At 36.9% G+C, this 13,390-nt stretch overlaps 1 protein-coding gene across 4 annotated transcripts in view; it reads left to right on the plus strand.

Moving 5' to 3' along the window:
- YLPM1 (YLP motif containing 1) overlaps positions 1–13,390 on the plus strand; it is a 74,530-nt gene that overhangs the window by 47,157 nt on the left and 13,983 nt on the right. For 2 of the 4 annotated variants that reach the window (XM_027066169.2, XM_053224720.1), the window contains 8 exons: positions 1,028–1,090; positions 1,378–1,497; positions 1,966–2,142; positions 2,222–2,305; positions 2,594–2,677; positions 4,880–4,960; positions 8,102–8,153; positions 13,204–13,334. In XM_027066169.2, coding sequence (XP_026921970.1) covers positions 1,028–1,090; positions 1,378–1,497; positions 1,966–2,142; positions 2,222–2,305; positions 2,594–2,677; positions 4,880–4,960; positions 8,102–8,153; positions 13,204–13,334 — 792 coding nt within the window. The other 2 variants (XR_008299520.1, XM_027066170.2) reach the window with 2 other exon arrangements.

Raw genomic sequence — 13,390 nt, forward strand, 5'->3', positions numbered from 1 at the left:
TTCTTGTGATGTTTTGTCTGCTTTTGGCATCAGGGTATCTGCTTGATTTGAGATGCTGGCCTCACAAAATGAGTAGGGAGTTCCTTCCTGTTCTATTTTTTGGAAGAGTTTGTAAAGAGTTCTTTAAATGTTTGTTGGAATTCAGTGATGTAGCCATCTGGGCCTCTGAGCTTTTCTTTGTAGGTAGTGTTTTTTGGTTACTCAATCAGTCTCTTCACTTGTCACAGATCTATTCAGATTGTCTGTGTTTTCTGGGGTCAGTTTCAGTTGCCCTTTGTCTTTCTAGGGATTTGCCCATTTCACCTGAGGTGTCTAATATGTCGCTGTACAATGGTTCCCAGTATCCCTTTATAACCATTTTTTATTTCTATAAAGTTGGTAATCATGTCACTCCTTTAATTTCTGATTCTAGTAATTTGAATATTTTCTCTTTTTTTCTTAGACTAGCTAAAGGTTTGTCAATTACGTTGATCTTTTCAAAGAACCAGCTTTTGGTTCCATTGATTTTTCTTTATTGTTTTTCAATTCTCTATTTTATTGACTTCTGCTCTAATATTATTTCCTTCTTTCTGCTTGCTCTAGTTTAGTTTATTCTTTTTATAGTATCTGAAGGTTAGGTTATTGATTTGAGTCTTTCTTCTTATTAATATAGGCAGTTATAGCTATAAAGTTCCTTATAGGCACTGCTTTGGTTGCATCCCGTAAGTTTTGGCATTTTTATTTATCTCAAAGTATTTTCTGATTTTTAAATTTCTTCTTTGACCTATTGGTTATTTAGGAGTATGGTGTTTAATTTCCCCATACTTGTGAATTTCTCAAATTTTTTCTTACTGTTCATTTCTAATTTCATTCCGTTATGTTCAGAGACATACTTTGTATTATTTCTACCCTTTCAAATTTGCTAAGGTTTGTTTCACGGTCTGTCATATGGTGTATCCGGAGAATGATAGGTCTCACTTAACTGTAAGACCTCATTGTAAAAAATATCTTCTCTGAGTGATTTTTTTGGTTTTTCATTGTGTTTCAGATTGTTGTTATAATGAGAGGATTGCCTGGCAGTGGAAAGACACATGTTGCAAAACTTATTCGAGTGAGTATGGGAAAGCCAGAGAATTGGTTGCTTTTGTTAGTCACTTGCCTTCATGCAAGCAGCATGGTGTCAATCCAGGTATTTCTCGTTTGATCCATTCTTGTTGGCCCATGTGGGAGATGCTATCCCATAAACATTTTGTTCTGCTTAAACAGGTATTTTTGCCTCTGCTTGATTTGAATCCACGAGATTGCATATTATTTAGCCATAAGAAGGAACTTTGTTATTAACGTTCATTAATATATTCTATAAATGCTCTTTAACTCTCTTGACTGTATGATTCTTAGGATAAAGAGGTAGAATTTGGAGGACCTGCACCCAGAGTCCTAAGCTTGGATGATTACTTCATCACTGAAGTGGAAAAAGAAGAAAAAGACCCAGATTCTGGAAAGAAAGTGAAAAAGAAGGTATGGCATATTCCTCTCAGATTACATCTTGATTCATTAATAGTATTAGAAGGAAAACATGTTCAGAGAGTAATGTGGCTTTTTTTTTTTAATGTTTCTTTGTTTTTGAGAGAGAGAGAGAGGGAACAAGCCTGGGAGGGGCAGAGAGAGAGACGGGGAGACAGAATCCGAAGCAGGCTCCAGGCTCCTAGCTGTCAGCACAGAGCCTGATGCGGGACTTGAACTCATGAACCGCAAGATCATGACCTGAGTTGAAGTCAGACACTCAACTGACTGAGCCACCCGCTCGCCCCAGTAATGTGGCTTTTTTGAAGACAAAGAAAGACTTCTCTTTTTTGAACACAAATTTTAGTGCTTAGGTGTGAAGGAAAGACTACGAAGTTATCTCTATCCTGGTGGTAACTAGGGAAGAGGTTTAGGAAGATTCTTTGTCTTTGCTAACTCCATATCTCTTCTGGGGTATCTTAGGTAATGGAATATGAATATGAAGCTGAGATGGAGGAGACCTACCGGACCAGCATGTTCAAAACTTTCAAAAAGACTCTGGATGATGGCTTTTTCCCCTTTATCATCCTGGATGCCATCAACGACAGAGTTAGACATTTTGACCAATTTTGGAGCGCAGCAAAAACCAAGGGATTTGAGGTAAAAGAACTGTAGAGTACTTTGTGTTACCATGTAAGTGCTACATTTGTTTGCTTAATCACTGTTCATTCTTGCTTAGGTATATTTGGCTGAAATGAGTGCAGATAACCAGACTTGTGGCAAGAGAAATATTCATGGAAGAAAGCTTAAAGAAATAAATAAGGTGATTTTTGAAAACATAGGAGGTGTTGTATTCCAAACTTCATTTTGTTTGTATGATCACTGTTGTCTGGAAATAATTGTTTATCTCCTTTACTTTCAGAAAATCTTTTCTACCTTCTTTAGTAAATGTTTCTTATCCTTTGTATCTAAGTGAAAGAGGTGTGGCCTACCTCTTCCTGGAAGTAGCCTGTTAGACTTCACAGTATCAGTTAAATTTGTCTTAGGTGCTCACTTGGTCTTTCTTTGAGTAGTTTCCCGAGATAACTTGACCTCCTGAATCTCTCAACAGATGGCTGACCACTGGGAAACTGCACCTCGTCATATGATGCGTCTGGACATTCGTTCTCTGCTGCAAGATGCTGCTATTGAAGAGGTAAGTGTCCTTTGCCTTGAAAGCAGTGCAAAAGAGACCTTTTTTACACCTGCTTTATTTCAAAACAATTTTAAATTACAGAAAAGTTGCATGAGTAATATAAGAACACCTATTCAACTTTCATTGAGATTTACTGATTAATATTTTGCCACATTTTTCTCTACACAGAGAGATAACGTCTTCTTACTTCTACTGTTATCACTGTTATTGTGAAACCGTTTAAGAATTAAGTTGTAAACCTCATAACCTTTAACCCCTCACCTCTAAATACAGTATTTGAGTAGGTATCTCCCTAGAACCTCCCGAGAACAAGGGCATTCTCTTAACAGAACTAGAAGTCTCAATTATCAAATTCAGGAAATTTAATACTGATAAAGTACTGTATTAAGTAGTACAAATTTCCTAAATTAAATTTCTTGAATTATCTCATATATAGTCCATGTTCACATTTCACCAGATGTTCCCATAATGTGCTTTAGAGCTATTTTTAAAAATCCAGGACCTGGTCCTTTAATATAAAAAATACTTTCTCAGCCATGTCATCGTCAAGAAAAACAAAGAATTTTTGGAGAGTGTAGACCATTTGTTTTGTAGAACGCGCCTCAATTGGGTTTTGTCTGGGTGTTTCCACATGATTAGTTTTAAGTTAAACATTACCAGGAATGCTACATAAGTGATGCGGGGTCCTTAGTGCATCATATTAAAAGCCATGTGATGTCAGTTTATTTCATTCCTGATGATTGAAATGTTGATCACTTGGTTCCGGTGGTATCCATCAAATTTTTCTACCTTTATGCCATTGTAATAATCTGTAATTAGATACCTTGTTAATATCCTGTTCCTCAAAAGATTTATCACTCATTGATAATTTTTGCCTACATCAGTTATATCATGGAAGAAGAGAGAGGTTTGTTTTTTTTTTTTAAATCAGTTGTGTGCTTCTGTTTGGTTTGACAACCTGTGAATGAGGGTTTTCTATACTTAATGTTATCATTGTATTTTTATGTGTTTTTATCCCCCAAAGTCGTTCCTCAACCCATTTCCTCTGGTTTCTGCCCCAGCCATTCTCGAGAGACTTTCTCATGAAAGATTTCCATGACAGTAGATAATTCTCACTTCTGTTTCTTAATTTTGCAGCCACATATGACTTAGTTGACCCATGTCCACCTTCTTGACAACCTATTTCTTTTGGCTACTGTGAGTCCACCTTCTCCCAGTTTTCCTCCTGCCTCTCTGGCCGTCCGTTTCAGTCTCCTTTGCTGGCTTTTCTTGCTACTCAGCCCTTAAATGTTGGAGTTCTTTAGGGCTCTGTCTGTCTTAGGCTCTTATCATTCTGCACATTTGATATAGATAATCTTTCTGGTAGCTTCGATTGCCACATATGTGCCCTTGATATTAAACTGTCAAGACTGGAATGAATTTTAGCAGTATCGTAACACTAATTACGTTTTGGTAGAGAGGTTATGGGTGATTTTTATAATTCTACCATTGTTTTCCAAATTCTCTACCAAAAAACATATACTACTTCAGTGCATCTCAAATGCAGCCTATCCAGTATGTAAATCATACAAACCTGTTCCTCTTCTGGTATTCTCTATCTTAGTAATTAGACCCACCAATCACTTGGTTGCCGAAACCTTGACTCTTAGTACCTGTGTTACCCTTTGGTCTTTATTCTCTGTCCTACCAACCTTCAACCTTATCCTTCCACCATGTAGTCAGGCTCCAAGTTTTGTCAAGTTTACCTTATAAACACTTTTCTTATCCATTTCCTCTCTGTTTGCATTGCTGCCATTCTGGGCCAGGCTACTATCATCATACTTTTCACTATGTCCTTTCTTACATTTTGAAATTTGAATCATACACATGTTTTACTTGATTGGAAAAATGCCTGCTAAAGGTTTAGAAAGAAATCTTAGTAATCCATAGGCATTCAAAACAGGTAATCATCAGCTTAGAATAGATTATTATTCTCAAACTCATAGGGAATTATAAAGATGGATAGCCCGAGAAAACGAAAAGCAGGAATATCATTCTGTCTTTTATAAGTTCTGTTTCAAAGTTTAGGATTTAAGCTTCCTTAGGGTATAACAGTGAGTCTGTGCTGCCTTGCTCTGGGCACCTGTGCTTGTTTGAGATCTCAATAAGGAACTCAACATTTTCCTAAATGTTAATTCATTGCTTTTTATTGGGATAATGTAGGTAGAGATGGAAGATTTTGATGCAAATATTGAAGAACAGAAGGAAGAAAAGAAAGATGCAGAGGAAGAGGAAAGCGAACTGGTAGGAGACAGACCAACCACTTTGAACAAAGTGTCTCTATTAAAATCCTTAAGGGTTTAATCTCAGATCTGTGATCAGATTACTGCTGCTGATATGCACCTTAATGGTCAAAGTTTCCATAATCATCTTTAAGGAGATTTTTGGATACTTTTTATTTTTCCCCTGACCAAAAGAACCTTCTACTGTACTGTTACATGAAAATTTTAGAATGCTAAGAAACATACCCTCCTAGTCACTCATCTATTATGGGTGGCTTTAGGGGAGTATACTTTTCAAGAAAATCAATTACATATGAAAGGGCATTCTCACATTCCAGCAGATATGTGGTACAACCTACCCAACATATGCATAATTGTCTCGTCTTTGCTACAAGATTTCAAAATTGAGTTTCTGTCAACTGAGGCAGAAGATCTTCTAGAATGAGGAGGCAGAGGGTTGCCACTGACTGCTGGATTTGTTCTGCATTTTATCCTATTGAGTGATGGGGAAAATGATTTGACTGTGTAGGCAATGCATTTTGCTTAGGCTGATTAGAGGCTTTGTAGTGTGAGTTCAAAGTTCCCGTGTACCTACTGTAAATGCTTTTGATCACACTTCTGTAGAGATGTTTGCCTTACCCTGTCATTGAAAAATACGCGACCTGTAGAGTTATGTTACTTTTCAGTGTTTGCTAATGAGACACAGAGATTAGCAATGCCTTGAAAGAGTGTGTCTTTTTTAATTCAAAACATTATTTGTTTTATTTAATACTTCAGCCCTTGCTAAAGCTGCTTCTCATATTCTTCTGAAAATGTACAAAGCGAGAACCCTGATTCCTACCCCTAGAGAATACAGACTCTCTAAGAAGTGGTCCCATCAAACCCATGTGTGATACAGAGGACTCTGAAAAGAAACTGTGTGTACATAGAGATGGTGTCAACCTCTACATTCCTAGATTTCATATGCGGATTAAAAAATAAGCTTTAAAGATAATGGCATTTGAGTCTCAGTATGTTTTTTTGTCTTTAAACAAAATATTTTTCTTAATTAGTTTGTTTTTTGACATATATGATCTAAAATGTAGGCAGGAAGTTCATTTAAAGGTCCACGCTGTTCTGGAATATGGCTAATGACCTCGTTAGCTCCTTGCAGCGTGTGTACTAGGAAGTGATCATGTGAGAATTCTATAATGTTAGCTTTCTGAAGCTCCGTCTTCCTTTTGTGGAGATTTCAGTTCAGGACATGGTTCATAACATCTGATTTGTGTAGGTGTAGATCAAAGCTTGGAACTTTTCATTGAATGTACTAATTATTTTGAAAAGTGAAACACGCTGTAAATACTCTATTTTTACACCAGAAACATGGCAAAGAAGCCTTAAAACTCTACCCTGCTGGACTATCTCTTTTATTTCCAAATGGCCTAACATTTCAAGCAGTGAGAAGATGATACAGTTGTAAGGAAGAACAGGGTGGTTCCAGCAGAAGGAAATTAATATACTCATTTTGCTTATCTTTATGTTATAAAACTTATCTTAACCCATTCAAAAATGCAGAATCCAGATCTTCTACTATTGGGTTCTATTCCAACAGTAAAAGATTCTTGGAGAATTTTAACCAAAGGGTTAAGAGCAAGTCTCATGTCATTCAGACCATTTTCATTGAATTCTCAATAAACTTGGCATTTTCTACTCTGTGCTGATCAATGCAACTGGGTGAAATCCAAACTTTTCTTGGTTAAGAGAATCTTTTTTGGGGGTCATCGGTATATTTTTCCTTCTTTAGTGCTTTAGTGAATTTAGTAGATACGACTCAGAATTTATAGATATATTATTCTAGTGATGCTTAAGGTTTTCAGGTGATTTTTGAGATATCACTTGTACAGATTTCATCAGTACTTTTAGCACCATCACTTCAGCATAGCTTTGTCTTGGTTTGTTCTAGAAATGTATTTGGGAAAGATGATATGACTTATAACCTGAAGTACTACCTAATAAGTTGAAAGTGAATTCTTAGTTTGACTTAAACACTAGAAATGTACAAAACCTATAGGTTTCCTGGAAGAATTCTGATGCTCCAGTACTCTAACACAACAGTTACTGTCATGAAACATTCAACACACTTTCCACCTTACCTTTGTGGCAGTCTGTTCCATGACCTTGAATATTCCCAGTAGTAGATATATTAGTTCCTACAAGAAGATGCTGACACCTTTGATGAGTCTGTTCTGTACAGTAAGTCCTAATATTAAAGCTTTGTATGTTAGGGTTTAATTGAGAACAGGGTCCAAATGAAGGTAAAGAGGAATCATCACCATACACTTGCTAGGTGAATAAACGAAAAGGATTACTACATAATTAAATAGGTACATTGGAAAACTTGAAAATCTTATGGGACTTTGTTTGAAATAAACTACCCAGTTATTTTATTAAATAAAATATAAATTGCCTGTGGAGATTTCTGGTTTTTCGTATAATAGGAAAATATCATTTTAAAAGACATTGAAAATAATAATCTGGGTTCCAACTGACGCAGAAGAAATGCTCTCACATTGATTCAGTGAAACCAGCCTTTGTAAGATCTAACTGGTAAATGGGTTGAGTCATTTTTAAATGAAGTTGGAACTTCATAGTTGTGTTCAGTGATACCATTGTTTTCTTCTTTCTTTTGAGTAAAGTTACACTGAAATATAAAGTAGCTGTCTTGAAGAACACTCTTTGTACCTCATGGCTACTATCACTTGAGAATTGCAGTTGTATTTAGAAAATAAGCTAGCTAGTTATTAGAAGTCTTCTGTTACTCTGAATGATATTAATACTAGCACAGAAACGACCGTACGTCCTCTCCATATTTACTGTTTACCTGTTGTTCAGACTACAGCCGGGTGTCCTGAACTGTAGCTGCCTCAAAGCGCCTTCATGATACTATTCTGAAGTGACTACTCTGAAATCTGGGCAGGGAAGTTTGGTGAATTGGTAATTCAGTTTCTTCAGAGATAATGAGACTGTGTTTTCCCTAAGGATATATATATAGAGATATATATATATGTAACTAGTGAGTGGAAACTGAATCCGTTCCCAGTTTTAATGCTTTTCCAGTTCAACAGTGATATGCATGTATGTGTCTCTTTCTAACCCTTCGAGCTTCTCTCTGTGTGCGATTTAGGGTTACATTCCGAAAAGCAAATGGGAGATGGACACATCTGAGGCCAAGCTAGGTGGGTATTTCCTTTTTCCTGTTTTTATATGTGATACCTGATGGTAATGGTCATAGATCTTTCTGCTGTAAGAAGAACAAATTTCTCCCAAATTTCTGCTTTAAGCCAAGATTCTTGGCCTACCTTACGTCCTCAGTCTGTTGTGCTAGCTACATCTTGTTTAACTAGTTACATCTTGGGACAGAGTGAAAGAAGAGTATTTTAGAGGAATTGCCTTCAGTACCACTTCAGGGTATTAGAGTAAGCGGAAGTATGATGCATTTAGCAACAAAATGCTGTCACTTGTAAAATCCGTTCTGTTATATTGATCAGAAATGTTGGTGCGATGAGATTTCTGCTTTTTTAAAAGAATATTTAACTGCAGTCCAAAGTTGAACCTGATTGTGAATACTTTGGGTAACAATAGTAGTAGGAATAATAAATATTGAAGTTTAAACATTAATTTAAAGGCAGTTATTTTCCTTGTGTAATAGACTAGAGTTTCTGGGTACGGGGAGGTAGATCTATAATTTAGGTTTTTGAAGAGCCTGCTTTGTAAGAGTCAAGTTTCCTTCAAGTTGTTTTTAGCGCCAGATTACAAGGTAAACTGGTTAAAATGATTGCCTAAATCAAAACTTGGAGTTGCTTAACGTGAGGTATCCCGTCAAGCAGAACATCCTACATATCCAGTGGATTTTCCTCCCAATATTTCATGGTCATAACTGCAAAACTTTTTTTTTCGTTTACTTTTTTCACCTCACTTAAAGAGAATCCTTTAACACATCGATTTCAGATGTATTAATAAATAATCTAAGAAAATGAGATGAGGACTTTCTAGAAGATTGACCTTACTAATGTATGTAGTATGACTGTCAGTCTCTGCGTTTCTCTTCCTGGTATCATGCTGTTACTCCAAAACTGAAGTAGCCTTCTAAATATCTTAAGTTCCTAGAAGAAATCCGAGTCATTTAGCTGCTTCACTGTTGGGGACACATTGTGTTTCTGATGTAAGAGGAGTGCATTTTACACACAACCGCGTAAGTTTTGCCTTTTATTTTGCTCATGTGATCACGTGGGCAATTGAGGTTCACTAGGCCCTGTGTAAAAAGCAGTTCCATAAACTTCATTGTTACTACATTATTGGGAGAGGTACTTTGTTACACAGTCTAGAATTTTTTTCTACTGTATGATATGTGAAAGTTATATGTGATTACTGACATATTCTTATGCTAGTCTTCCCTCCGTGGGAAATCCTAGTCAATGATCTCTTCCTCTAAATTTTCAAAGCATTCATAAATGTTTAAGTGCAATTACATATGTAGGAAAATAACAGGCACAAATTACTTTATAAATAATAATGCTTAGGTCTGCTTATTTTGATATTAGATTAAGTCTGTTTGAAGTTCTGTACTTTGAGAATAACTTGTAAGACTGTAAGATGATTTCCTTCTTCTGGTTCTCTAAATAGCAATTGTCTTTTGGGGCAAAAAGAGATCATAATAAAGAGACAACAGGATTGTAAAAGTGATAAATATTTTAGCCAAGTGTATAATGTTCGCAGGCATTACAAATACATGATCTAGGATAATACTTTTTTAAACTTGAGCTAGTCCATTTTCTATTTTTCTTTCTAATTTCTAATGAGAAAGGAAAATGGAATTTAGCTCTGATGACTATTCAAGAATATATGATATTAAACTTGGTACTGATTTCTGGAAAAAATTCTGGCCTACCATTTGCTTCTCAGAAAATATATTTTATACAAATTCACTCCAATTTAAAGAAAGAGTGTTAGGCAGTTAATTCCAGAAATGGATTCGTCAAATCTTTTTTATTTACTTATTCAGTTAAAGGCACTGAAGGTGTAGTAATGAATCTAGAAAATAAATCCTAACATGTTTGCTGCTGCTATTTTAGTAAGAGTGACAGTGATGTTTTATATAATGACTGGCATCTTGCACCACGGTGTTATTTTGAGAGCTAATCTACCTGTGGAGGAAGGCAAATTGAGTGTGAGCATTCTTGAAAGTGCTTTTGCTTCTTTGAGATTGGTCCATGGAGCCAAATGAGAAGAAGATTCTTCTCTAAAACATGAGGCTCTTCACCCGAGAATCAGCCTATTTATAGTGCCCTTCCTTATCTTAACAAATTTAATAGATTACAGGGTACAATTTATTTTTCTAGGTACTTTACCAACATTCGTAAATTCCTTTTGGTAACATGACTATGCTGGATGGAAACATACTAAGCTTCATCAGTGTAACACACTGAGCCAGAAGTGATAAATCTGTGTAACTGAGGCGTTTTGATTTACAAATGAGTCTGCCAGTGAGAAAGTGCTCGTTTACCTTTCATGCAACTGGTTAAATCTCATTGCAGATTCTTGATCTGTGTTAATTAAGTACAGTATGCAGTTTAGCCAATGTTTGAGTGTTAAATTGGAAGTGGTGTAATTCTAGAAAGATTCAGAACCGGCCTGAAATACATCCGGCATCGGTGTCATGGAGTTGTTAAAGACCGCCTGTGGCCCACTTCACTTGCACCCGACTGGCTCCTTCTCAGCTGGGACACAGGCACCCTAATGCAAGGGTGGGTGTTACATGCCACGTCGGATGCTGGGGTTCAGCACTGAAGCTACTTAAATTCCAATGATGTGATTTTGGTTTCTCAAATTGTGAGAAACTGAAAGAAGGTTTGAGACTGTTACCCTAATTTAGGTTTCTCCATACCGAGTACTTTTACTTTTCTCATCTGTCATTTGTCTCTGCTTATGAGTTATTGTGTATTGGCCTTCTACATGTCAGGCAATATCATCTCTTCACAGTTGGAATGAAATTATTATTCATATAGGCACATAACCCTTGTGTGTTTACCATGAACAGATTTTCAGAAACACCATTTATGTTTAGAAAATGCATACGTGTATGTCTACAAAATTTTTCTGTTGTGCTATAATAATATATACTGTTCTGAAGATGTGGGAAAATTCTGTGACCTGCCAAGTTGGGTATTTAAACCTTCATCTTCATCGTAAAACTTCATTTTTGAAATTGAAACCTCTGAAAATCCTTAGTATGAGTGTATGGGATACCAGCCGTCTGCTGTAATTAACACCCCAGATTCCTCTTCCCTCACCTTATGCCATACGTCTGTGTGTTTGGGTTTCCAGGATGCCATGTGGAAGAGGTATGAACCTTTCTTCAGCCCCAAGAAGGAAGCTTTAAACATGTGTGCACAATGAAATTTCAAATTAAACATTACGAACAAGGGTGTTCAGACTAGTAGTTCATGTTCTTCTGATCTTCCATGTTACACATGTGGGACTCCTGGTCTGTAACTCCTGTCACATACCCAGTGTATGAGGCACAGTTCTTACAGTTTTCACACCTGGCCATGCTCCATTCCAGGGGTTCAGATACGAAATTATTCCTTTGAAGTATGTTAACGTCAAAGTTGATCTTAAGTTTGGAAATCCTCTGAGGTGTATTTAATAAGTCTGTTGGAGCTTCCTACTCTTCTGGTAATACTGTAGACTGTTGAACTAGAACAGTTCTATCGTTTGTGAGACTTCATTGGGTTTATAATACCATAATCTACATCCCTGTGCAATCAAGGGGTCACTTCTTTAAGCATTTGTATATCATGGCCTGTCATATACATGAAAATAGAGCCATTTGGTACAGCATGTGATTTGCAGAGGAGATTAGGAAACTGTTTCTGTTGAACTCGTCCACGTTAAAAAATTTTCTAAAGCAATATGATAAAAATTTATTGAGTTTTGTACAGTGTTGTAGTTTGCCTTGCCGATTTTTCAGTAATATTGCTTTTATCGGGGAGGGTTTTAGGAAATAAAAGCTTTGCCAAGTATGTGAAATCTTACTGGTTTTTGAAGCCTGTATGGTATGGTACAGTTAGTTGTGTGTGAATCTTTTACATTTGAAGCATAAACTCCCCCTCCCTCCTGCCACGGCTTCCATTGTGCTTTTCTTTTCATATCAAGTTCTCTCCAACTTGGTGCCTAAAAGACTTCTATTAATACACTCTGCACCCTTTTTGGAGTTTAATGAGGTGTGGTTATTGTGTATTTCTGACATTTTGTAGGTTTTCTTTTATTGACTTGCTTAATAATAGTGTGTGTGTGTAACCGCAGATGATTCCAAAGTTCAGTGCTTCAATGTAGTTAAAAATATATATAGCTCATGATATTCTACATACAGAATTCAAAATCAGTATCAATAACCAATGGAAAACACTACACATTTTCATCGCGTGTTCTTCTTGCAGACGCCTAAACTCCTATCTATCTCCTAATTTCTGAATCTGCAATCTCCATTCATTTAAGTGGTTACAGTTTGGGCCCCTTAGGAAACCCAGCCCTCTCAGATTGAGGATTCAGAAAGAAAATTTAGATCTGGTCACTTTGGCTGACTAGTTCTTAGCCTCAGAATGGTCAACAGCATTTCATAATATAAACAAAGAAAAGGGCGATCTGTACAATCATCTTACTCAGAAACATTAACTTAACGGCAAATCCTCGTACAACCGTTCCCAAGGAACCGTTCATCTAAAACCTTCTTTAAACGTTAGCTTGGCTCATTAAGTTGTTGGTACTACCTGCTTTTCGTATGACACAGTATCACATGTGATTACTGATCAAATGGGTGGTGTTAATATTGTGTCAAAGGGGAAATTAAAAAAAGGAGAAGAAAGAGGTTTTAGAAAAACCCGTCTTTGTATTTTCCTTCAGGACATGAGAGCTGAAGTGTGACTTGGCGGGGGGCAGGGGCAGGGAGGCCAGGAGACCAGTGACTTTCCTTACTCTGCCTGTATTTGTTACTTAAACCAACATCGTAACGTAATGCCTGCCAGTATGAACATCAAATAAACGATGGAAATTGCACAGAACTTGGTGTTATCTCCGCCAAGAAGATAGTTGGATCTGCAAGTGATGCTGCCCTCAAAAATGTGGATGTGCCCTCTGACAGTGCTCCAGACTTCTTTTCCTTTAGTTGTGTGTTGTGTGCAAATTCACACTCTCCCTTAATGCTGCGGCTCTGTGTTTGTCCCTCAGACAAGTTGGATGGCTTGAGAACTGGTACTAAAAGGAAACGTGACTGGGAGGCAATTGCCAGCAGAATGGAGGATTATCTTCAGCTCCCTGATGATTATGACACTCGTGCTTCTGAGCCTGGGAAGAAGAGGGTAAGAGACGTTGTCAATAATTGCCAATAGGGGAAGGGCCCTGTTAGGCATCTGGT

This window comes from Acinonyx jubatus, chromosome B3 (genome assembly GCF_027475565.1).
Source record: "Acinonyx jubatus isolate Ajub_Pintada_27869175 chromosome B3, VMU_Ajub_asm_v1.0, whole genome shotgun sequence".
Lineage (NCBI taxonomy): Eukaryota > Metazoa > Chordata > Mammalia > Carnivora > Felidae > Acinonyx > Acinonyx jubatus.